The 25,938-nt window shown below is 48.6% G+C and overlaps 1 protein-coding gene across 1 annotated transcript; it reads right to left on the bottom strand.

Annotated features, from left to right (window-relative positions):
• Window positions 1-57: 57 nt before the first annotated feature.
• On the bottom strand, window positions 58-25,516 carry Mmp2 (matrix metallopeptidase 2). Its single transcript, XM_051168639.1, has 13 exons — window positions 25,042-25,516; window positions 22,146-22,372; window positions 21,280-21,428; window positions 20,276-20,404; window positions 19,914-20,087; window positions 16,799-16,972; window positions 15,906-16,079; window positions 13,675-13,830; window positions 12,371-12,512; window positions 9,066-9,202; window positions 6,554-6,713; window positions 2,850-2,959; window positions 58-416 (listed from the first exon to the last, which is right to left on the bottom strand). Exons 1-13 carry the CDS (start codon window positions 25,195-25,197, stop codon window positions 313-315), a joined length of 1,992 nt encoding a protein of 663 aa, XP_051024596.1. The 5' UTR covers window positions 25,198-25,516; the 3' UTR covers window positions 58-312.
• Window positions 25,517-25,938: the final 422 nt, after the last annotated feature.

Raw genomic sequence — 25,938 nt, 5'->3', positions numbered from 1 at the left:
ACGTTGAAGAGTCTGAAGTGTGGAGCACCGGGGCAGCCCAAAGGGGGGGGGGGCTGCATTGAGATTATCCAAGCACCCCCTAGGGGGGTCACAGGGGCAAGAAGCACCTGGGAGGGGTGCAATCAGCACCTTTCTTTGGGTACAAAAAGAAGCCACTCTCTGAACTCTTAAATCATGAGGTGAAGGAGGGGGCTGATTAACTACAGAGCTGAAGGCAGAGCAGCCAGGCCCCTCCCCATCCTTCTCCGGTGTGGTGCTCTGGGCCTGGTATGCAGTGATGTGGATTATAGGGCCTGTGGGAACAGGGCCAGCTCAGCAGCCCAGCCAGTCCGATTTCACACTTCCGAACTTCACGCTCTTCAGACTTTGGTTCTCCAGCTTCAGGTAAAAAGCACCTTTGAAGAAGAAGCTGTGACCTGGAGAGAGAAAGAAGAGAGACTGACTGGACCCACCCTGACCTCACATGGCACAGGGAAGGTCCCTGGCAGTGGTCACATCTGCCTAGCATAGTGAAGAAGATTTTCAACCCAAGAAGAGCCTCTGGGCTGGAGAAGAGGCGTGGCTAGGAAGTCAGGTCTTTTAGTTGCTGGCTACTGGTCTTGAGGCCAGGGATCGGGGCACTAGCCTCTTAGAGCAGCCATTTTCTTTTTTTCTTTTTTTTTTTTTTTTTTTTTTGGTTTTTTGAGACAGGGTTTCTCTGTGTAGCCTTGGCCATCCTGGACTCACTTTGTAGACCAGGCTGGCCTCGAACTCACAGCGATCCGCCTGCCTCTGCCTCCCAAGTGCTGGGATTAAAGGAGTGCGCCACCACGCCCGGCTAGAGCAGCCATTTTCAACCTGTGGGGCACAACCCTTTAATACAGTACATGTTGTGATCCTTCCCCCGCCTTCAAATTATTTCATTGCTATATCATCATAACTGTAAATTTGCTAATGTTGTGAATCAAAAAGTAAACATGTATTTTCCAATAGGTGACCCCTGTGAAAAAGCTATTTGATCCATCCCCAGGTGGGTCTCGACCGGCAGGTTGAGAATCACACACTTAGAGCTTGTTATGATATTAATACTTGCTCTTGGTGACAATAGTGCCTTCCTGAGCACAAGCTCCAAGCCAAGCACAGGACACGTCAGGGGATGGGAAGCAGGAGGTCCCCAGGCCCATCAGGTTTATTAGGCTCATACAAATATTTGCTTCATGTTGTCTTTAATTCTGAAAGAGTTGCCAAGATATAAACACATCTGGCAATGTCATATGAATATGCAGATATCTGGCTTCTCTTTAAACTCTAAAATATCTAAAACCACAAGAGCATACTCTTGCAGGTCAGCTGTCATCAGAGGCAGATAAGCGACTCTTCCCTGTCAGTGAACCACTTGCGTCAAGTTCTGTAAACACACACACACATACACACACAAACAGAGAGAGAGAGAGAGAGAGAGAGAGAGAGAGAGAGAGACTCAGGATCTCCTACATAGTCACACAATCAGGACCCCTATATACACATGCTCAGTTCTCACACATATACATTCCAACACACACACACAAACTTTCACACACACTCAGGACCCCCAAACACATGCACTTAGCACCCTGACACACACACACACACACACACTCAGACCAAAACATGCACACACAGGCACGCACACATGCACACACTCATATACTCCAGCACCCACACACACTCAGGCTCGCCCTACATACTCACATCTACACCCATGTACACACTCATACACACTTATGTGTACACACATACTCAGACCCACACTCACAAACTTGCACAGAGTCATCCGCACACAGACTCACACACTACTGTTTCCTCTCCTAATCTCTCTATAGGCTTTGGGACCTCTGAATTCCTCTAAACACACATGACCTCACTTACTCCATTTAAAACCCTGGCTCACAGTAGGGACTTGACAGATGTTTGGTTGAAGGTCACCCGTAATGGAGTACCTGATTATACATTACTTTCCTTCTGCACTTGTAAGACCTTCTGATGAATGCTCAGGGCTATGAGCTTTCAGATGGTAAAAGGACACACACACATCACACACACCACACACACACCACATTCATACACACACACACACTTGCACATACATCACACACAACATACACACACATCACACACATACCACACACCACATTCATACACCACATCACACACACACACACACACACCACAAACACATACACCACACAGACCACATGCATACACATCACACACACACCCATATACACACCACACATACCACACACACACACACACACACACAAACACACAAATCCTCCTCTAAAAAGGCACAAAAGCCAAACTGACTTCATTTCCAGGACCCTAGAGAATCACAGAAGCCTCCCTGGGAGTATGTTTTCAAATTCCTAATGCTATCTTTTGCTGACATTGCAAAGAAGCAAGTAGCTGAGCTGGGAATCAATACCACATGAGTGACAGAGCATGACAAAGTTTGCCTTGTCTCAAGTGAAGCCATGCTTCTGATGGGAGGTGGTCACGAGGCCTTTTGGGTAACCCAGTACAGCTTGGCTCAGCCCCCAGAATGAATCCAGGGCACCAGGCCATGTTCTTGGCCCCTGGAGGCCTCCCAGCCCCCTCTGCTGTGGCTTCAGCCCCTACAGCTGCACGAGGCCTTTCTAAGTCTTACAGCCGGAGCTTAGCTGAGGCAGCAAGGGTCAGGAGACTGGCTGCCTTCCCAGCACTGAGCTGAAGGGACTGGTTTGTTTTCTGGGACTGCATGGCTGCCCTGCAAGAGTGTGTGCCAACGAGGAGCTGTTTCCTGGCTGGGATCAGGCAATCCTAGAACGCTAACAGAGGCCTGGGTAGCTTACCACTGCCCTGCAGGTCCACGACTGCGTCCAGGTTATCAGGGATGGCGTTCCAGGAATCTGCGATGAGTTTAGGGAAACCGGGATCCATTTTTTTCTTCACCTCATTGTATCTAGGAGAGAGACATGAAGAAGAGGATGGCCTCTTTGAAGGCCAAGAGCCTACCCAACCCCAGTCAAGGATCCTGGAGAGAAAGATGCAAGGGATGGCACAGAGTGGGTCTGGGAAATAAGACTTGGCCATTCAAAGGGGAAGCAGGCAGCAATGCAAGCATCTGGAGAAGGCCTGGGTGTGCATCCCACACTGCTGCTTCCTAATTGCATGGCTTAAGGCAATCCCTAAGAGCAACAGCCACTGTGACTGCCACCAAGAAGCACATGCTTGTGTCTTTCCCACGTCTGGTATTCATCAGGGATTTGGGAATTGATAGTTCCCTTAAAAACTTTCAAAATTTTTCTTTTGAGATTTTTGAAAAAATGTCTTTGGGTGTTTTGCCTGAATATATGTCTGTGCACCATGTGAATGAGTGCCCTCAAAAGCCAGAAGAGGAAGTCGGATCCCCTGGAACTAAAGTTCTATATATAGAAGATTCTGAACCATGTGGGTACTAGGAATTGAAGCCAAGACTTAGGAAAAAGCAGATAGTACTGTTGACTTCTGAGCCATCTCTCCAGCATCTCCCGCCTCCTAAACCTTTGATTCCCTGCTGCAGTCGGAGGACCAATGGACCAGACAGACCCATAATTCTTTCACTGTGTGGTTTGAACAAATTGCTGCTGCTTCATCTGTGAAACAGAGATGACAAGCCATGTCTGGGAGTTAACCGAGGCTCAGAGAGCGAGGCTACAATGCAATGCAGTCGGTGTGAGCTCAAGGCCATGAGTCACTAGGCAGACTGCATGCCACTCAGTCCCAGCTGCAGCTGTGCTTTGTCAAGAAACACAAGAAGATAGGCCTGAAGAAGATTCAGGCAAACAATACCACAGCAAAGAGTGCATGTGCAGAGGCCATTAAGGCCTTTGTGAAGCCTAAGGCCGTTAAGCCCAAGAAGCCAAAAGGCCCCAGCTGCAAAGTCAGCCGGCTTGCTTTCATCGCTCATCCCAAGCTTGGGAAGAAGATTCGAAGCTACATGGCTAAGGGCTTCGGCCCCAGCTCAGGCTCCCAAAGGTGCCCAGGCCCCTGTGAAGGCCCCATAGAAAAGGCTTCTGCCAATGAAGACAGATGAACTGGTGTGACACACCTACCTATATACTTTATTTATGACCAGTGTCCTATGCTGTTTTTACAAATAAACTCAAGGCAAGATCTATTTATGAAAAAAAAAAAAAGAGTTGCCGATATGAGATGCAAAATTTTTTTTTAGCCTCTTTCCATCATAAGCTCCAAGAGTGCAGTGAGGGGCTACACTTGGGCCTCCATCTCCCCAGCTGTGTGCAAAACACATAAGGGACACTGAATGTCCATCTGTGGCCTCCATGAGAGCTTCCAAAGGCAGCACCTGAGTATGTCCTGGCATGCTGGTGACAGTTGCTCACCCAGTGTTTCCAGACCCTCTTTTTCCTGCAACCATGGCCCAAAGAAGGTGTCTCCAGTTCTTGTGCCATCTTTCCTGGCACGCATCTCTCCTTTGTATGCGCAATCCAGAACCTAGGGCCAGCCCTTTCTACTCTTGCCTCTTTACCAAAGGCTCACGGAGCTTCCTCAGCAGAGGGTGGTATCTGTTCTGGCATCTAGAATTAGAAGCCTTACCAAGGAAAAGGATTAGAAGAAACCAGCAAGACATTTCAGGCCCTCGGGTCTGTGTATGCGTGCACTCTCATGCTCACATCGGGCATGCCTGTTCTTGAAGGTGTATGCACAAAGGGTGTGTAGGAGAGAGACTGGGAGAGTACTTCCCACGCTGGGTAGGGGAATCGCCTAGGCTTTAGGATTCTGAGATTCCTGAATGATGTGTCTATGAGACTCCACCCCTCCTGGCTGCCACGCCCACACTTAAAGATTCAGAGTGCCCATAAATTCAAGAGCCTGAGATGCCATTCTTGGTACGTGGGCCCAAGGCCTGCTCAGCGGTTTCCTGCCCGACTGTTTTTCTTCTTGAGGCTTGAGATACCAATCGGCTTAGGTTGCTAAGTATCTCAGGAGATACTACCAGAATTCCACCCTGCCATGCGCAGCCCTGGGGCAGCGTCTGAATGGGGGGGAGGGAGGGAAGAGGAGGAGGAGAAGGAGGAGGAGGGGGTGATGAGGAGGAGAGAGAGGCTTTGAAAGAAGCAGGATTGTTTGTTTGTTCAGTGATAACTAGACAAAGTCTAGGAATCCCATCAATAGTTCCTGGGTAAGGCTTGTATACACTGACAGCTACAGAAGGGGGAGGGGGAGCTTTTGTCCACCCACCCTTTCCTCACTGACCAAATTACCCAGAGGGCACATTGAAGGGAGTACTTCGAGAAACAGAGGAGAAGCAACTTTAAGCATAGCTCTCAGCCAGCGCACCTACTCGTAAGTAGGTTGCCTGAGTTCCTCAGTTTCTCCGGGCCTCAGTTTCCTCAAGGGTAAATTGTGACAGCCTGTAAGTTCCCTTCTGAGTTTGAGCTATGTCCATAGACACTGCTGTCTCTGGCCTCTCATCCTAACCTTTTGCCTCTCAGTGCCAGAGCCTTCTCTCCAGAGGATTTGGAGCAGAGCCACCTGCTTCTCAACTGCTCCCCTGCCAGTCTACACCACTAGCCAGGCCAGCTGAGAAATGAGGGAGGGTGCCTGCTGCTGACATGGGGGAGGGTGCCAGCTGCAGACATGGGGGAGGGTACCAGTTGCTGACATGGGGGAGGGTGCCTGCTGCTGACATGGGGGAGGGTGCCTGAGCTGACATGGGGGAGGGTGCCTGCTGCTGACATGGGGGAGGGTGCCTGAGCTGACATGGGGGAGGGTGCCTGCTGCTGACATGGGGGAGGGTGCCTGCTGCAGGCATGAGGGAGGGTGCCCTGCTGCTGACATGGGGGAGGGTGCCAGCTGCTGATATGGGGAAAGGGAGGGGTGCCTGCTACAGACATGAGTGAGGGTTGCTGCCGTTGACCCAGGGAGGGCGCCCTCTGCAGACATGAGGGATGGTGCCTTTGGCTTCCCAGGACCTGGTTTGGGTGCTGTCTTCCTCATTTCCCTCTGCTGCTCTGATTTCACCCTCCTTCCCTGTGTTCCCACTGCATCAGGAAGTCTAGGGCATTCTCCAAGGCCAGAATGCCCAGGTGTCACTCCATGGCTGTGGGAACTGGAACTATTTAATCTTCCAGAACTGTTTTCTGCATGTAAAAAGCAGGAAGGACAGTGATTCATACTTCATCAGGCCTTACATTAGCATCTGTCATACAGTGGCAACGGTAGCAACTGTTACCTGTATCGCCTGTCACTGTATTACCAGCATTCCTGTGGGATGCCCTAACATGAGGCTTTAGATAGTTATCTTCAGGCCCAGTCAGAACGCAGCTGAAAAAGGAAAGGGGATTCCGGCCAGCCAAAATAACCCCAACAGTGTCGCGAGGAGGGGTGCGACATCCTGTGGTGACTTCTCTTGGAGGTCCCGCTGCCTTGCAGGCAGGCTGGAGATCAAGGACAGAGTGTCTACCCGCACTGTGTGTGTCAAGCCACAGAATGTCCTGCCCCATGAAACTTGCCATGCCATCATTCTACCTGGGTCCCCCCACTCCCTTACCTCCAGAACTTGTCTCCAGCGAAAATGTATGTCTTCTTGTTTTTACTCCAGTTAAAGGCAGCATCTACTTTCTGGACGTCAGGGGGCAAGCCCAGGCTGGTCAGTGGCTTGGGGTATCCTCGCTCCAGGGTGCTGGCAGAATAGACCCAGTACTGGTTCCCTGAGGGAAGAGGCAGAAGATGAGTTTGTGGCTGTGGGGATATGCCTCAAGCCATACCTGGCCTTCCCATGCTCTCTGGCAAAAGAGCCTGCTGGGACTTCTCACCAGGAAATACCCTTCTGCTCATAGCCCAGTTCTGTACCTAGAGGCAGGAGGCCTCACACACAAGATTATGTTTCAGTTTGAGTCAAGATCTCATGTAAACCAGGCTGGCCTTGAACTCCTGATCATCCTGCCCCTCCACCCCCCTCTCTTTCCAGACTACTGGGATTACAATGAGGCTAACTACACCACACCTGACTTCTACGGGGCTGAGAATCAAACCCACAGTTTTGTGCATGCTAGACAAGCCATCTACCAATTGAACTATATCACCGACTCATATACACAGAGTTTTAAACATTGGTTATTGAAGGTGCCAATCAAAGGATGATAAATGGAAGATAAGCAGCCAGTGTGTGTGTCACACTTGCCTGTATAAAGTGCCCTGAGAGCCAAAGCTAGCCTGGCCAGGACCCATGGTCACCAAAGGATGGGGCTGGAAGCTGTCCATATATGGCACAGAAAGTGCACAAATCTTAGCTGAACCTTCAAGGCCAGCCTGGGCTACATAGCAAGTGCAGTGGCAGCCTAAATTACACCATAAAGCCCTGTCTCAGCTGGGTGTGGTGGTGTACACCTGTTTTCCCAGCACTCTGGAGGCAGAGGCAGGTGGATCTCTGTGAGTTTGAGGCCAGCCTGGTCTACAAAGTGACTCCAGGACAGCCGAGGCTACACAAAGAAACCCTGTCTCAAAAAACAAAAACAAAAACAAAACAAAAAACCAAACCAACCATCCAAAGAAACAAACAAAAAAACCCTGTCTCAAAACAAAGATAAAAGCAACAAACCTAATTTTAAAATGATGCTTGTATTTGGAGTCTAAATACCATGTATAGAACAGTTTGTTTCTATCCTTGTTTCAGACACTACAGTAACAAACTGTCTTTATTCAAATAGATATATGTTTTAAAAAGACATTTTATGTTATAAATGGGGGCTGGGGACTGCAGAGATGGTTTTGTGGTTATGAGTGCTCCCTACTCTCCCTGAAGACTGGAGGTAAAGCCCCAGGACTCAGGTTGAGCAGCTTACAACCTCTGTCTCCAGGTTCCTGCCCCAACTTCCCTGGAAGATGGAATATAAGGTAAAATAAATCCTTCCTCTCCCAAGTTATTTTGGCCATGGTGTTCTAACCCCACCTAAGACACACTTGAACCTCTAGCTCGAGGGGGACCATTGTCTCTAGCCTCTGTGAGCATCTTCATGTGCACACACACCCTGACACAGACTTACGTACACAATGTTTTAAAAAGTTCAGGGTTGGGCATGTAGCTTGGTTAGTAGGGCTTGCCCAGTGTGTACAAGGCTCTGAGTCCATCCCCAGCATCATAGTAAACCGGGTGTTATGGTAGATGCCTAATCCTAACAGTTGAGAGGAGGCAGGAGGATCATAAGGTAAAGGTTACCCTTGGCTACACTGCAAGTTTGAGGGCAGTCTGGGTTGCATGAGACCCTACCTGTACACACACACACACACACACACACACACACACACACACACACACACACACACATCTAACTATAACTAAAGCAGCTCCTGGCCAAGGCTCTAGCCATGGAAAGTTGTTAGGGAAACATCAGCACTGAAAGGAGATTCTGGTTTCTTGTAGGAAAGAAACCAAAGATCAACAAAGAACCCAGAAGAAAGGAAATGTTTGTTGTGTGATTGGGGTGAGTTGATGCTGAGTGTCTAGCCTGACCCCAAATAAATCTAATGTGTGTTGGCTAGTTTTTGTTTGTTTGTTTGTTTTTTGTTTTTTGTTTTTGTCAACTTAACCCAAGGTAGAGTTATCTGAGAAGGGGGACTCTGAATGGAGAAAAAAATATGTCTCCATAAAATTGGCCTGTAGGTAAGCCTGTGGCTCATTTTCTTAGTTAGTAATGGATGTAGGAGGCCCCAGCCCACTGTGGGTGGAGCCACCTCTGGGCAGGTTGTCCTGCACTATATAAGAAAGTAGGCTGACCAAGTGATGGGGAGGAGAGCGAGCTAGTGTTCCGCGTTCATCTATGGCTTCTGCTTCAGTTCCTGCCCTGGGTTCCCGCCCTGACTTTGCCTTCAAGCTACACTATAACTGGAAGCTGAATGCTTTAGCACAATAGAAACCCTAACTAAGACACTGTGTTTTGGGAAATGATGTTGGGACAGTCCCTAAAGGAGATGCAGCACCCGCAGGTGCCTGAGAACTGCTTTGGTGGAGGGGTGGATCCGGTTCAACAGGAACTCAGGACCAGCAGGACCCTCCCACATACCTGTGAAGAACACAGCCTTCTCTTCCTGTGGGGCCTCGTACACAGCATCGATCTTTTCTGGGAGTTCAGGCCAGAATGTGGCCACCAGCAAGGGTCCCGTGGGCTTGTCACGTGGTGTCACCGTCCGCCATATAAACCTGGGGACAGGAATCAGACACAGGAAGCCGCATGTTCCGGCACTCTGCAGCGCTAACAAGCAAACCCACTCAGATAGTGGAAAGTCCGATAGTGGAAAGAGGCAAGGTCAAAAGATGGCTGGAGAAGGATGGTGAGAAATAGGAGGGACTCTGCTCAGCAAGATGCCAGAGCAAAGACACCCTAGACTGTCTCTGTTTACTGTGTTTCCTATCTTAGTGCCTCTTAACACCAGCTCTGAGGGCCTGAAGTAGCTGTTATTTATCTCTCATGTACTGTTTGCTTAGAACCCCACTGAGGCAGCGACTCACTGCACTTTAAAGCATTTTTGGAATTTAAATGGCATACATCTATAGGCGTTGGCAAAAATAAGGGCTATATTTACTGAGAGCCTACTAAGGGACAAGCACTTTTGTGAACGAGCCTTGTAAAATGGAACCCTCATAACTGTGACATGTGTGCTTTCTCATCTGATCAACATCTCTTTCTGGACCACCCTTCCTGTCCGCTCTACACTTCTAATCACCCTTCATCACCCTCTGCTGCCCATGACCTCATCCTCATCATAGGAATCAGTCCCACATGTCTTCAAACTCTTGACATCGTAACACAACTTGTCATCAAGTTACAAAAAGCAAAAGCTATCCTCAGCTGCATGTAGCCTTGAGTGGCAGGTTGGTCATGAGTTAAGCCTCCCGAGTCTCAAATTGCAATCCTCAGACCAGCAGCCCCAGCAGGCCCTGGGATTAAGTTAGAAATGTAAATTACTGGACCTGACCTAAGATCTATAGAGCAGATGTCTCTGGCTTTCAATTGAGATACTGTTTGAACAAGCCTTCCGGGTGATTCTGTTTGCCAGAGTCAGTTAGCCTAACACTCCTCACCACGTGTCTTACATCAGCACAACAAGATTGAGCAGATAGACCTGTATCTCATGTCTAGACCTCTCTCTCTCTCTCCTTCACACCTCCATTCGCACTTTGGCTGGATGTAGGAAGCCACTGGTAGTCATCTAGGGGCCCAATTGTGGCATACAGGCCATGCAAAGATATCAATGGACGAAGACAAGTCGCTGACCTCCTCTGCCCTTTAAAGCAGCTTTACCCCTTGACACTATACCATGAAAGACCAATTTTTCTTCCACCATTTGATTAGGGGCAGGAGAGACTGGTAGCTCTGTTACTTAAAGCAGCACACACAAGGCAAGGTCATGATCTTTATTTGCCAAACCCACACTCAGATAGCATGTGAGGGTATCTGGATTTCAGTCCATATCCAACTCCAAAATACATATTCAGGAATCCTGTAGTAGTACCCTGTCTTCCCAGAGCCTCCCTGGCACCAATATTTGCACACGGTCACTGTTTAATTAATTATAGATGAAGTCAACAACTCCACTGAACATACATTTAGGTCCTTTTGATAGAAAGTGTGATGCGGTATCAGAACCAGGCCTAGCCTGGGCCTGGGCTCAGAGCCATTTCTGACAGCTCCATCCATGGTCACAGTTTCCACTGCGGCTAGTACTCCGAGCTGGGGACCTTGCTGGAGAATAGAGTCCCCACTTTACCACTTCTCCCTCTCTACACAGTACAGCAGAACACTAGTAGCATCTGCAATCACTAAAACTGGTTTGGGCACTAAGACCTATTTGACTTGCTGCATTTTGAGTCTCATTTCTCTTTCTAGCTTTTTGTTGTTATCACCTACAGATAGTGGTAGACTCTGTGAAGGGCAGAGCATGTGTATCCCACACATGTTCCCATGTCTGAAGAGAAGCCCTTCCTGGAACAGCAAAAAGACATTCCTTTAATATCTTTTTGCCTTCCTGGGCTTCCTGTCCCACTGTATATATCAGGAGCTTTTATCTCTGTCCCTGCATATAATTCCTAACCCATCACTTCTATCGCCAGAATCACCTCCATTCCAGGAGGCCTGTGCATTTCTCTTGAGAACAGTGATGTGACATTAAATAGACCCTCTATCTCCAGGACAATCTTCCCTTTCTTAGCTATCATCAAAGCCTATCAAGGCAACCGGCACAGTAGATGATAAATTATGACTTATTAAGATGACAGCTAATGGGTCTGAAAAAATGTACTCTGTGCTGGCATTGTTCTAAACACCAAATCCTTATGTCTGCTCTATTTGGTAGGATTCAATATTAGCCCCCATCTTAGAGATAGGCAAGCCGAGGCACAAAGAAAACAATTAACCTACTGATTATCATACAACCTGTAGCTTGCTAAAGTACTGTTCTACTTCCAGAGCCCATTTTTCTAACTTTTAAACTCTATGAGTGTAGATGCGTAGATAATTTGTGTCAATGCTTGGAAGGATAATGCAGAATAGATGGACAGAAAATACTTGCTAGGTAGATGAGAGATAGGTAGATAGATAGATGCTCTAGGAATAGATGGAGGTAGCTGTGAAGGGACAGATGGATGGTGGAATAGATGGAAGAATGGACTCTTTAATGAGGTCCTAGCTCATTATCTAGGAAGACAGGGCATTAGAGTGACTTGAAGCCATTTGTCATGATCAGAGCCTTATAGAATGAAGGAATTAATCTCTCTTCCCCCTATGGTCCCTTGCTATATATCCAGACAACAATTTGGCTGCTTGAGATCGATAGCATTCTGGGAGAAGGGCCAATAGAAGACTACCTAACTCCCCTACATTCTTTCTTCTAGAACCATGTCTGGATGTGTCTTGCTATATGACAACACCGACTGTCTTTTAGAGTTGAGCTGGAGTGGACTGGGATGTGTAGCTTAGCTATGTTCTTTGGTGTCATCGGTAGAAGATTCTCAGATATGACATGCATGAAATCTTTCCAAGTGCGTGTATGGCTTGACTTGGCCTCTTGCACCCTGTCACTTGCCACAAGTTTCCACTTAGCTATGGGAAAAGTATTGACATGTAGAATCTACTTAACTGCCTAATTCTCCAAAAGCTTAGACATCTGCTAGACCCGGAATTCAAAACAAGCCCTGTGTGGTAGGCCACTAAGATCTATGTGTTGTGTTGTGAGACACACAACAAAAACTGCTCCCTGCAGGTTGGTCATTCTGTAAGCCCCCATGGGCCTCAACAAACAATGGGAACACAAGAGCAATAGGGAGGGACAGAAGCCAGAGGGTAAGACAGACAAAAGCAACCTCACTCACCGGTCCTTGAAGAAAAAGACCTCACCACGAATCTGGGCAATGCCATGAAAGACAATGTCATCTTTGCAGATCTCCGGAGTGACAGGTCCCAGTGTAGGAGTGGGACCAGTACCAGTGTCAGTATCAGCATCAGGGGAGGACCCTGAGGAATGGGGAGACACCTGACCTTAGACTCTTCCAACAACAAGGCTTCTCATCACCAGGTGGGACCCCCAATACTGGTGCGTGGAAGAGATGTCTGCCTCAGTGTAGCCAGAATGCAGAGAAGGGAACTAAGAGAAGCCTGGGTCTTATGTGGTCTCTTTAAGAACGGGGAAGGCTGCCTAGGTCATTCTAGGGGTGTGGCAATTTCTTAAGGATTAGCATTTTTATTCCTCATGAGGATCAACATTTGAGTCTGTGAACTGTTGCATCTCTTTCAGATGGTGTGTGACAGTGGTAGCGGTGTCCCTTGGCTTCCCCATCCACGTTCTACTTTCACTGCCCTGCCTGGTTCAGGAACCACTAGGAAGGACTATTAGATGATTGATTTCTTTCTTTCTTTCTTTCTTTCTTTCTTTCTTTTTTATGAAATGGACTTGCCTTTTGGCCTTTAGCCTTACTGAAAGCACAGACAGGAGATATTGTTGGTTGTAGAAACTAGTTATGTTTTGATTGCAAATAAAAACATCAACATCTTGGGCTGGAGAGATGGCTCAGCAGTTAAGAGACTGTCTGCTTTACCAGAGGTCCTGAGTTCAGTTCCCAGCAACCACATGGTGGCTCACAGCCATCTATAATGTGGTCTAATGTCCCTTTCCAGCATGTAGGTGTATGTATAAATAGAGCAGTCATACATAAAATAATCTTTAAAAACACATCATCATCTTACGAAAACTAGCAACGTTCATCCTCATGTAGTCATTGTTATTGCATGTCAGAGAAAATCTTGCCCTGTAGGCAGCTCACTCTTCTGAATCCTAAACTGTACCTGGCTGCTAAAACTTAGTTGACTTTGGGCCAGACAGACTGCCTTTCTCCAGCCTTGGTTCATACACCTAGCACATGGAAAGCCCTAGAAGTGGGGATCCAAGAGAGGCATGGATAATTAATGTTTAGAAAGGACAAGACTCTCTGAGAAGTTCTTTGGAGCATTGTTCTAAAGTCTGAGGACCAGGCACAATTCCTAGTTGATATTCCTGCCAATGTCCCTGGTCATTCTGGCTAGATGAGATCTGGCATTTCCCAGTTCTGTGTCCTCCCACCCAGGCTGTGGGACACAAGTAGACACCTCTACCTGCAGAGGCCCTCAAGCTGAGGCTTACCATAGAGCTCCTGGATCCCCTTGATGTCATCATTGGATAAGCGGAAGTTCTTGGTGTAGGTATAGATGGGAGCCATCAGAGCTCCAGGGTCCTGTGAGTGCTCCAGCCCCAAGGCATGGCCGAACTCATGGGCTGCCACAAGGAACAGGCTATATCCTGGATGCCAAAGGAGGGACATACAGGAGAATGAGGGCGGGGATGGGGAGGAAGACAGACATGAAGACTTGCCTCATATGAAGGTTTGAGGTGACCTCTTCAGGGTAGGGTTAAAAGTTCTGGAAACAGCATGTATTGGTTTTGTTGTTCTGAAACTGCTGTTGCTTTTGAGTAGGTCAGCCAACCCCCTCTGGCCCTGGCTTTTTGTGAGAGTTGACCAAACAAAACAACAACAGCAACAACAACAACAACAACAACAACAAAAAAAAAACCTGCCACTCAGGATCTCAAGGAGGGGAGCAAGAGGGCTAGTCTGACCTTAGGGCTTCACCTTTTTCTTCCCAGGGAAGGGAGTCAAGAAACCACTCCCCTGAGAATATGGCTTGATGATATAACATTTGCCTAATGTGCAACAGCAACTCCAGTCCCACAGGGAAACTGAAACAAAAACATATCCATGCCTGTACAGCTTGCTCAGGCTTGGCCGCGAACAGCAGGCAAATCATGTGCTACACCCTGTTGTGACTGAATCACGCCACGGGCCCCACCATCACCCGCTTGCGCACGTGTGCGCACACACACACATACAATTTATGCTCCTGGTTACCTAGGATGTATGATCTTATTGCACATGTTATTAAAATGGGAGCCAGAGCCGAGAATGGTGTCCCTATATCTATAATCCCAGTACTTGATATGCTGAAGTAGATGGAGTTTGAGCTTGAGTTCAACCTGGGCTACATAGTGAAATCCTATCTCAAGTAAATGAATAAGTTAAAAATGCTATCACATTACAGCTGACGGGTTCTTAGCCCACTGCGTCTCATGGCCTCACAGGAAAAGAGACAAAAGCATAGGGAACAGAGATGGACATGCAATGACAGGAGCAGACAATGAAGTGACACGGGATCCCACAGAACACTTTGAACTTAAACTTCTAGCCTCCAGAATCGGGGGTGGGGGGGGGGAGACCAGTTTAGGTTGCTGTAAGCCACCAGTATGTTATGCTTTGTCCATGGCAGCCTGAGGGGCCACAGACTCTAAAGGGATGGAGATCCCACCTTAGACAGAAGTTGCACAGAGCCGGGGATGTCAGCATATCACCTAGCATAGCATTTGGCAGGCAAGACAAAAAGCCTAAGAAAAACACATATGGCCAGCTGCTGGCATGACCAAGGTCTACGTCATTACAGAAAAATACAAAAACAAAAACAAATAAACAAAACCCAACAGTAACGGAAGGAAAGAGTGTCCCAGTGAGCACTAAGTATCTATGAGACACAGCCTAGAATGATCACTGAAAACTCTCAACTGAGTAGTAGTCTTCATCAGCTCGGTCTCCAAGCATGTCTGTGAGGAACTGTGTTATTAATTGATGCCGAGAACACAGCATTCCCTGGGCAGGTGCCCTGGGCTATATAAGACAGCTAGGTATGAATGAGCATGTGAGCCAACAGTGCTGTTCTGCCATGGCTCCTGCCTCCAGGTTCTTACCTTAAGTTCTTACTCTGACTTCCCTCAATGATGGATTGCAGCCTGGGAGCGTAGGCCTTTGTGTAACCCTTTCTTACCTAAGCACTTATTCACAGCAACAAAAATCAAACTGGAACAGAGGCTCACCTAATTCCGACAGGCCCTGGACCCATCCCTTCACATAAACATTCTGGGCTACCTGAAAACTAACGCCCTGGGCCTACTAGGTCCTGAAAGGTAGGTCCAAAGCACCCTGTTCATAGTCCTGATAACAGTAAGGTCATTGAATGGCTCCTGCTAGGGACAGTCCTGTGTCGAGGGGCAGCTGGAATGGAAGGCAAGAAAGGAAAGAGCAGGGCTGGTACCCACCCAGGTTCAGTGCCCAGTAATAGAATCTTGTTTTGGAAGCTGAGCCTAAGTGGAGAACCTGTCTTCAGTAAGGCTGAGCAGAGTCTCAGCTCAGATGGCCAGGTCTGAAGGTACGATGGGGGTATCTTGTCTAGGGACAGTGTCTATGCTCAAAGTAGTCTGGGCCTCAGAATATTCCACTTCAGGTATAGAGGAATGTCCAGTGTCTTTACCCAAAGGCCAGGGCCTCCTACCTTGGTCAGGACAGAAGCCCCACTTGCGGTCATCATCGTAGCTGCTTGTGGTCGCACACCACAGCTTTTCATCATTACGGCCGGCGCTGGTACAGCTTTCGTGTTTGTTGCCCAGGAAAATGAAAGGGAAGACACATGGGGCACCTTCCGAATTTCCGCCCACAGTGGACATAGCTGTGGGGTAAGGAACATAGGTCAAGAGGCAGCAGAGGCTCAGAGGCCACTTACCAGAAAACAATGACAAGACCCTGACATTAACATACACTCACTGGGTACTGACCCATCCCAGTCACCTCCACCAATAATTGTGACTCAGCAGAGACCCTAGAGTGTCATTCCCCAAGGATTGAAGAGATTAAGAGACTTGCTGAGCAGAATATGCTAGAAAGTTGGTATCGGAGCCAAGGTTTAATCCCAGGAAGCCACAGAGCAGAGTCCAGACCTATAGATAGGAGCAGAGAAGCCAGGCACCCAGAGGGCTGAGCGAGCTGACTGTCTCAACACACTGCCCTAGAAGATGAGCCTGTAGGCGCATTCCTACAGAGACTCATCTCTGAGTAAGCGTCAAGAAGTGGGCTCAGTAAACACATGCTGGAGGAAGAGAGGCATGGGAAAGGATGAATAAGAGACTTGAGAAGAGATGCAATCAAGAGAAGGTGAAAGGAGAGATCCAAGGTCAGAGGGAGGCAAAGGAATACAGTGTCAGAGCTGAAAGACAACGGGTGCAGGCCAGCTAGCAAGGTGCAAGCCGGCTAGCACAATGCCATTGGCTGACTTCCATGCCCGTGTGGTATCCGCAGCTAGTCTTGGGGAAAGACGCTGTGGGCAAACAAGTGGGTATTAAACAGCCAAATGCTTTCTTCTGGGGAGCAGAGAGAGGCAAGGTTACCCACCAGTCTCCGGGCAGAATCCATACTTCTTATCTCGGTCATAGTCCTCAGTGGTGCTACACCAGCGGTAGCCGTCCGTGCGGCCCTCAGTGGTACAGCTGTTGTAGGAGGTGCCCTGGAAGCGGAACGGGAACTTGCAGGGCTGTCCGTCTCCATTGCCGCCCATGGTCATCAAGGCTGGGGAGGGAAAGAGAGGGAGAAGATGCCACTGAGAGAGAGAGACAGAGCGATCTGCCTGGGTGGAGCTGGCTAGTCCCCTACTTGCTGGTTCATACAAGACAAATTGTTGAGTTGTTAAAAGTATTAACTGCAAACAATCTCCAGGGGCTGGAGAGATGGCTCTGCAACTGAATGCAATGGCTGCCCTTTCAGAGGACCCAAGTTTGGTTCCCAGCAGCACCCATGCCAGGCAGTCCACAACCATCTGTAACTCCAGCTCCAGAGGATTTGATGCCTCTAGTCCCTGAGGGTACCCACACTCATGTCAACAAACTCACATAAAAACACATACCCATCCATAATTAAAAATGATAAAAAATAAATAAATCTCAAAGCACACTCTAGTAGCTATTGAAGATCGGTTTCTCTTAGAAAACGTCAGTCCTTTGTGGACAGCCCAACCGCTGCTGTTACTAGCCCCTGCAGTAGGGAGAGGAGGAGGCAGGGACAGCTCATATCTTAGCCTCCCATTTTGATGGCCTCAACATAGGGCATGACTGGAGAATGGGGAAAGAGATTGGATCAAGGTCAGCCTGTCAGTCTTGGGCTCTCCCAAGCCTTCTATCCCTCTGTCCGCTCCAGAGTTACAAAATGGTGTGTCTCTGGAATTGCCAACTAGCAAAACCACAAGTGCATAACAAGGACCATCTGTGCACGGCGGTGCCAGAGGTGACCTCACTAGGCCTGCTAGCTCTACCACGAGCTGAATGAAGCCCAGCCCCTGGCCTCCCAATGCAGGAATGGGGGTGGTCTCTATCTTCATGGCTCTGCTCCTCCCCAAACAAGAAACCTTTCCCTGATGAACCAAGAAGACTAGGTTGCAGAAAGAGGGAAAACTGAGTCCAGAGACCCTGGCGACTCAGAGTGGAGAAGGGTCAAATGATAACTGTGATCCCACCAGCTGCGTTTCAGCCACCCAGAAGCCCATGTCCTCTGGGACCCACCCTCTTCCCAAAGAGAAGATCAGGGAACAGACACTGAATCAGCAGTCAGGAGGGCTTGAGTAACCAGAACTGCTGCCTGGGGACCCAAACACGTGTGCATTGTGTGTACTTGGGCACGGCTAAGGACCAAAAAAATGGCCCAATTTCTGACACGGAACCTTTCCAAGCTTATGCAGTTCAAGGCTGTTTCCACATCTATCTACAAAACCTGTTCCAACTGAAGGGCTGCCTCGGGAAAGAGTTTCTGTTTTCCCCCATGTCCTATTGGGAAACACAACACACACACTTGTATTTGCAAATCTCTGACTTACTAATAGTCAATAGCTTGGGTGTCAGCACAAAGTTCAGTTTCAGTGGTAAAAGCATAAAGAAGGTGGGAATAGAGCTCCATAGTGGAAGACAGCATACTTAGCATGCATGGGTCCATGGCTTGGGTCTCCTCGACAAAGGAAAAAGGAAAAGAAATGTAGGGGCTGGAGAGATGGCTCAGAGGTTAAGAGCACCAGCTACTCTTCCAAAGGTCCTGAGTTCAATTCCCAGCAACCACATGATGGCTCATAGCCATTCGTATTGAGATCTGGTGCCCTCTTCTGGCCTGCAGGAGAACACTGCATATATGTATATGTAATAAATAAATAAATAAATAAATAAATAAAATCTTTTTAAAAAAGAAGAAATGTAAACAGAAAGACAATTAGAAACTTTGCTTCTTCCCTTCCATCCAATGGTTGGTGCTAGTGTTATGTTGCAACAGGGGCAGGGAGGGTCACAAACATACATGATATGTACAGTTATTGTCCTTCTCACCCCACACAGACTGTTCTTAGTCTATGACCCTGGGAAGTCTGTATGGGCTGGGGAATAAGAAAATACTTAGAAGTATGTTTGTATTTTCACCAATTTCCCCCACATTTTCTGGGCTTCTGATATCTAGAACCATCAAATGAGATGGCCTGGCCAAGTATGATGTCAGGCATACTTTTAAAAAAGATTTATGAATAGAAATGTATCCAGGAAGCTTTCAAAGTAGATTGAGTATGTACATCAATACCCTTCCCCTTTTCACTTTCATCTCAATAAAGAATAGAAGGGGAGATTTTTTTCAAGCTCTGATGAACACACACACACACACACACACACACACACACACACACAGAAATACTGAATGGAGCTAGCTGCTTCTGTCATGACACGAGGACAGAAGGCAGAGTGAAATGTCATAGCTGTGACCACTCAAAATGACTCTCTTTAGTACAGTGGGACCAGTTTGTGAGAGACAGCAAATATTTTTAGACTGGAGTCCTTACTTGCATCAGGTACCAGCTTAGACGAAGCCCTGTTCCCCTCCCACTGCTAGCTCTTGATCTGTCTCTATGCCTCAGCTCTCTGCTCCTGCCCTCCTGTCCTTGAGCTCTGGGTCTTTAGAGTGTGAAGTGGTCCCAGAAGCAACGAAGAAACATCTAAGGTCATTTTCATGTATGTTAGAAACAATAATTAATGTATCAAATCCACGATTTCATAAATAATACTGCTAATGGTGAGACTTTTAAAAACCTGAAGTGACTTATGAAGTAAGTACATATGGTCAAGCTTCACAAAAGTAGCACTGAAGTCACAACACGCCAGATACATGGTGGTGGTCCCACGTGACAGTGGTCCCATAAGGTCAGACTGACACTGGTTGGTATCTTTGTACCCTTCTCGGCTGGTGTAAAGATACTGTGTTCACAGTACAGTGATGATGAGCTTACGCAACCATACATTTCTTATTAATATTTGCCAGTCCTTAAGTAATACAGTATGGCAGGGACACAATGATGGCTGAAATCAGTATATTAGATACTTGGGTTGAAGGTTGACTGGCCTGTGGAATGTGGAAGGTGTAGGCATAACAGAAACCCATGTAGGCTGGGGGCCTGGGTAGGGTGAGGGTTGGGGCCGGAGTAGATGCTTACCTTCATGGGGGCAGAAGCCATATTTGCCATCCTTCTCGAAGTTGTATGTGGTGGAACACCAGAGGAAGCCGTCGCTACGGCCGGCGTCAGTGCAGCTGTTGTATTCCCGACCGTTAAACAGGAAGGGGAACTTGCAGTATTCGCCATCAGCATTGCCATACTTTACCCGGACCACTGTAGGACAAACACAGCATGGAACTCACCTTTCCAGGCTCATCCTCAGACACTGGGCTGTGGACTCACCCTGGGGCCTGTCCTCCCTCCCCCTCCCATTGCCTTGATCCCACCAGAGCAAAGGAAGGGCTTAAGGTTGGTTTGGGTTGCTAGGTGACAGGGAGGCATGCCAATGGAGGCTGTCTTACCTTGTCCTTCCCCCAGGGTCCACAGCTCATCATCATCGAAGTGAGAATCTCCCCCAACCCCAGTGCCCGGGGCGAAGGCATGTGCCAGAAGTCCATCCTTGCCATCAAATGCGTATCCGTCTCCGTGCTCTAAAACCCACATTGATTCTTAGCTTTACCTTCCCCCACCCCCACAGCCACACCCTAGTCTGTTGTTCAGAGCTCCTCAACCCTCCAAGCACCTCTTCCTTTCCCCTTTCCCATTGGGGTTATCTAAGAAAGGCATTGCAGGGAGTCAGTGGAAAAGCTCTAGCTTGGTTGCTACCAATCTGCGGCCCACAGTATTAGAGTCCACATGGTCCTCTCACCTGCACCATAGCTTTCCCTTTATGCTCATTGCTGGCACCTACAGTGCCACCACAGCATAATAGCCAATACCCTCCTGAGACCCGCATCCTCCTATCAGCATGGTTTTCCTCACCATGCCCTAGTCTCATGCCAGACTGTCACAGCTATCCACAGAGCCAGCCTTCAGGCCCACTGTGATAGCATGCCCAGGTCTACACCACTCTTCCTCTGCCCTCTGCCTTCATTGCCTTACCACTTACTATCCATATCACCACCTTTCATATTTATGCTGCTCCCAGTTTGTATCAACAGTTTACATGGTGGCTTGACCCCAGATTCTATTCTACTTCCTCCCATGTTGTATTGTGACTACTGAATTTTAATTGACAAAGTCTTTCTTATTACTTTAAACCTAAGTAGCCATATGCTCTTATGTGCTGTCATTTAGAGGGTGCACTAGGTTTTTCCTGTATGCGGGGCACACTGCGATTACATCCTCTGTTCTCCCAAGAGTGGCTCTTCAGTGTCTGGGACGTGTTCTTCCACCTCCATCTGTCGCACATCCAATGTCTACACCTTCTTGGTAGGCTGCCTTCAGGATCCCCACACTTCTCAAATGTCTACCTAGTCCCATTGTCTCTCTATGCTGCCCCACTCTCCATCCTCCTTCTGCCTACCCCAGCGGCCAAAGTTGATCATGATGTCAGCTTCGCCATCATGGATTCGAGAAAAGCGTAGAGGAGTCACGTTGCTCCACACTTGGAAGGCCCGAGCAAATGCATCATCCACTGTATCAGAGTCCATGTCAGGTGTGTAACCAATGATCCTAAAGGTGGTAGAAACGCACATGACTGTGTATATGCAGCAGTGCAGGTGGCTACATGCACAGTGTGTGTACAGAATATGTGTGTTCTTATGCAGCATGTGCTGAACCAAGCTCACTAAGAACACCCTCCTATAGAGCCCTGATGTCTCCAGAATCTTGGACCTTCTTGTCTCTCACTCTGTCTGGGAAAAAGGCACCAAGGACACAAACAGTGCAATATCAGAGCTCTCACCCCTGATCAACACCAGCCACATAGAGTAGAGGTCTTCGCCCAATCAGCAACTAACCATAACAACACTATATTAAGAACACAATTATTGCCTCATCATCAACTTTCCTCCACCTATCCCAGTGACCCAGATGGCAATAACAACCACCAACACATTATAGCCACTTACACTGTAGCAAGCATTATAAATCTAAGTTAGTTCCCCAACCACCACTATGAGGAGCACATTCCTTAGCCCAGTTCCATAGGCAAGGAAACCAACTCAAAGTGCAGAATAAAACCTTGGTTGCTGAGTATGAGACTCAAGTCTACGTCGGCCTGGCTCCACCCACCAAGAACTCTGTATGCAAAGTCCCTGGATGCTCACCTTTCAGTCATGACACCTCTTGGACCCCCTGCATTGAGAAGGCAATTCCCAAGGAAACACACACACACACACACATCCCTCAGGGGCCGCTGGCTCTGTGTCCCCAACCCCTCCTTGGCACCTGTATGTGATCTGGTTCTTGTCCCACTTGGGCTTGCGGGGGAAGAAGTTGTAGTTGGCCACATCTGGGTTGCCACACCGTGGCTTCCGCATAGTCTCGATGGTATTCTGGTCAAGGTCACCTGTCTGGGGCAGCCCAAAGAACTTCTGCATCTTCTTGAGGGCATCTTTCAGCACAAAGAGGTTGCAACTATCCTTGGGGCAGCCATAGAAAGTGTTCAGGTATTGCTGAAATATACAGGCAGTGTCAAAGCCGGAAACCACAGTGGGATGCAAAACACACAGTCCCCACAACTCCCCAAACATTGCTTAATCAAGACAGGATGGAATCAAGGCGTTCAAAGACACTGAGTGGACTCTTAGGTTCCCCAGTCAGTTCTGTCACCCACCAACAAAGCGATGCACTGGTAAAGGGCATAGCTACCACCTTTTATTTCCCTGAATTTAGTAGATGTTTACTTATGCAAAACACACACACACACACACACACACACACACACACACACACACACACACACACACACTACCTGTCACGCAGAAGAAGAATCTAAGAAAAAAACAGCTTAAAAGCTTGCTAAAGATCTGGACTTGACACCAAGTCTAGAGCCCATATTTGAATCCTGATACCCCAGCATCTATCATCTGATTGAATTTCCCCCAAAGATCTAGACATGCATTGATTTCCTCGTGTGTGTGTTTTGTTTTTCTTATGAAGAAATTTAAGGATTGTATGCATGGAGTCTGGTAGCAGATCTAAGTTCAAGTCTTAGGTCCATCATTTCTAAAAAGATAGCAGTCTTACTCTTCAGAGGGTCTGCCCCCGCCCCCCCCAGACTACCAACAAGCTGCTCAACAAGAGACATTTGATGCCTACCATGTGTCAAGCCTTGTGCTACTGCTGAGGTAAACTGATGGCCAAGACAGGCACTTCCAGCCTGTAAGCTTCATAACTCAGGGCAAGAACATGGGTGAATCACAAACAAATGCAAACTTAAAACCACTGGAAGGGCTAGCTGGGATGGCCAAAGGAGCCAGAAGTTATCATGGCTGGCTCTTACCTGCTTGGAGGCACTCAGCAAAGGGCGGATGAGGGCATAATAGTGATGACAACAATAGTGATGTGACAGTAATAATGCCTGATGCTTACAGAGTACTTCCCTAGAGCCAAAACTTGTTTAAGAGGACCTGGCCGCTTATCACAAAGATGATGCCAACTATGGCCCTCTGACTTCAAAGAAACAGTCACTCCGGAAGTTAAATCAGTCATCTGGGATGGCCAGGCCAGAAGGCTAATATTCTCCCTGAGAGATTTTGCAGGGAGTAGTATAAGTTCAAAGCCATCTCTTATTTTCTTTTTTTCTTTTAGGACCTTTTCACTTTAAGTTGAACCCACGAGCTTCCTGCCTTAGTCTCCCCAGGGTGCACCATGCTTGGCCAGAGTCCGACTTGTTAAACTCTCTCCCCCTGCGCTGCCTCTGGTCAGCAAGGGTTTCCTTAAGCTGCAGAAGGCAAGGGGACCCAAGTAACTGCTCTGAAGCTCCACTCTCAATTTCAGCCAACAGGCACATGTCTGATACTTTAGACACCTTAATACGTACTGTGGTGATCACCTCTCACCATAAAATTATTTTCGTTGCTACTTCACAACCATGATTTCCCCACTTTTGTGAAGCGTAATGTAATTATCTGATGTTCAGGACATCTCATTTACGATCCTTGCGACAGGGTCTTTTTACCCACCCAAGAGGTCGCGACCCACAGGTTGAGAACCACTGCCATAAAGAAAGGGTTAGGGAAAGAGAGTTGGTGTAACTGCAGGAATGTGATTCCTGCTCTGGGTAGTTGGCAGAGGAGGGTGGTTGGAGGATTTCTAGAATGGTTGAATAAAAGCAATAAAATCACAGATGTCCTAAGATCCACCGAAGCATCTAAAGCAATCCATGGCCCCTGTGTGGAGAGAGGTGCCTGCTCCTTACTGTGAGTGTTGCCTTGCTGCTACCAGGGCGCTCTAGGGCCGGGAGCAGGCTCAGACAACAGCATCTGAGCCGCAGCTTGGGAGCCAGGCCAAGAAGGAGGTCGTGCTGGCCGCTGGCCCATCCCAGCCCTGCTCAGTCCGCCCCCGCCCCACGCGCCCAGGCCCTCTGCGCCTGCTCCTCTTGCCTGTTGTGGCCTTGCTTCCTCTGACCCCAGGGAAAAGTTCAAAGAAAGTTTCCTGGGACCCTCCTGGATAACTGCCTAAAAGCAAGGCATCAAAAAAATGCACCTTCTGCTTCTTTCTAGCTTCAGTTACTGGCCAAATGGTCCCCTCCAGCGTCTCACCCAAGCCCTGTCTCCAGATGTGTGCCAAAGTTTCCCAGAAGTTAGCCAAGCCTTGCTTCAGCTATCTTTTTATACGCAAAGGCTTATACAAATTATATGCCAACGCACACACCCACCCCCGATTTTCAAGAGATTCCTCCTTAAACTGATTGTCCTAAAGGTCTGCCAAAACGCCTGCCAGAGGATCTGTTGCCAGCTCTCCTGACGTTCACAAAGCCTGCCTAGAACCAAATCCCCTAGGTAAGTAGACAAAGTCCCTGTTATTCACAAAAACAACCCTTTCCAGATGTTTCCCAAGGCAATCACCTCCCTCCTTTGCTCCTTCCTGGTCCCTTGGATGTACCCTGAACTTCTACAAGTTACTTATCAAAGGCCTCCTCTTACCAAAGACCCCTCCCCATGATTTACAAAAGCCATCCCCTCCATCAACTAGGCAAGAAGGTGACCCTCAAAGATGTTTACCAAAGTCCCTCTCGACGTTGTATGCCAGTAGAGGAGGGTCAGAGGAGGGTGGCCTGCGTCCTCTGCTTCCTAAGTTTGTCTAAACTTGGCTCGATGAAGCCAGCGTAGCAACTTACCACTGCCAACTCTTTGTCTGTTTTGGGGGCGACATCACCAGGGAACTTGATGATGGGCGACGGTGCAGCGCTGGCGCGGCCCAGCAGGCAGCACAAGATGCAGAGAATCCGCAGAGGGCCAGCGAGCGCTCCCCTGGCCACTGGTGCCTTCACCATCGTGCTCCCGGGTTCTGTGTATCACCCCGAGGTCTCTGGCTGTGTGCTGCGGTCCGCCCGGATGGCGCCCGCTCCTCAAGGCCGCACGGAGTTCTGAGATGCCCTTACTCAATTGCCCGCTTTGCAGGGTTCAGGGGCTCATAACGGAGTCCCGCGTTCCAGCACGCGCCACTGCGGAGGGTGCTTGCAGGTCCTGGCAATCTCTTTATATATTGAAAACTCTAGATGCACACACAGCCTCCAGCCACCCCGGGGGAAGTCTCGATGCAGCGGAAACAAGGGCGGGCAGACGCCAGATGTGGCCGGCTGGGCTGGAAGAGTGCTGGCAGCCCCGGGTGGAGCGGGGAGGGTGGGGGAGTGAGGGGATGAGAGGGGTGGCGCAGTTCGACCCGCCCCTCTCCTCCCAACCCCCACTCCCCTTCTCAGCTTCTTCCCACCTCTTCTTCCATTCCCCATCCCCCTTCTGCCTCCAGCCACCCTGGGCCTCCTAGCTCCCTAGCTGGGGTTCTTCACCACTCCGCCTCTACAACGGGCTTCTCCTGCAAACTCTAATCCAGGAGCACAGCTAAGGACTTCCTGCGCGTAACAAGTGAAGCTAGCCCTGCAGGCTCTGGTTCAGAGACTGGATGGCAACCTTATCTTTGGAGGGATGTAGGGATCAGGACACTGAGCTGGAGAGGGGGAAGGAGGGAAGGCGAGGGAAGGACAGGTTGGAAAGTGGTGGTTAGAAACAAAAGGACC

Source organism: Acomys russatus, chromosome 26 (assembly GCF_903995435.1).
Source record: "Acomys russatus chromosome 26, mAcoRus1.1, whole genome shotgun sequence".
Taxonomy (NCBI): Eukaryota; Metazoa; Chordata; class Mammalia; order Rodentia; family Muridae; genus Acomys; species Acomys russatus.
Note: the sequence above shows the minus strand (reverse complement) of the source record. Positions and strands in the feature narration are given on the sequence as shown.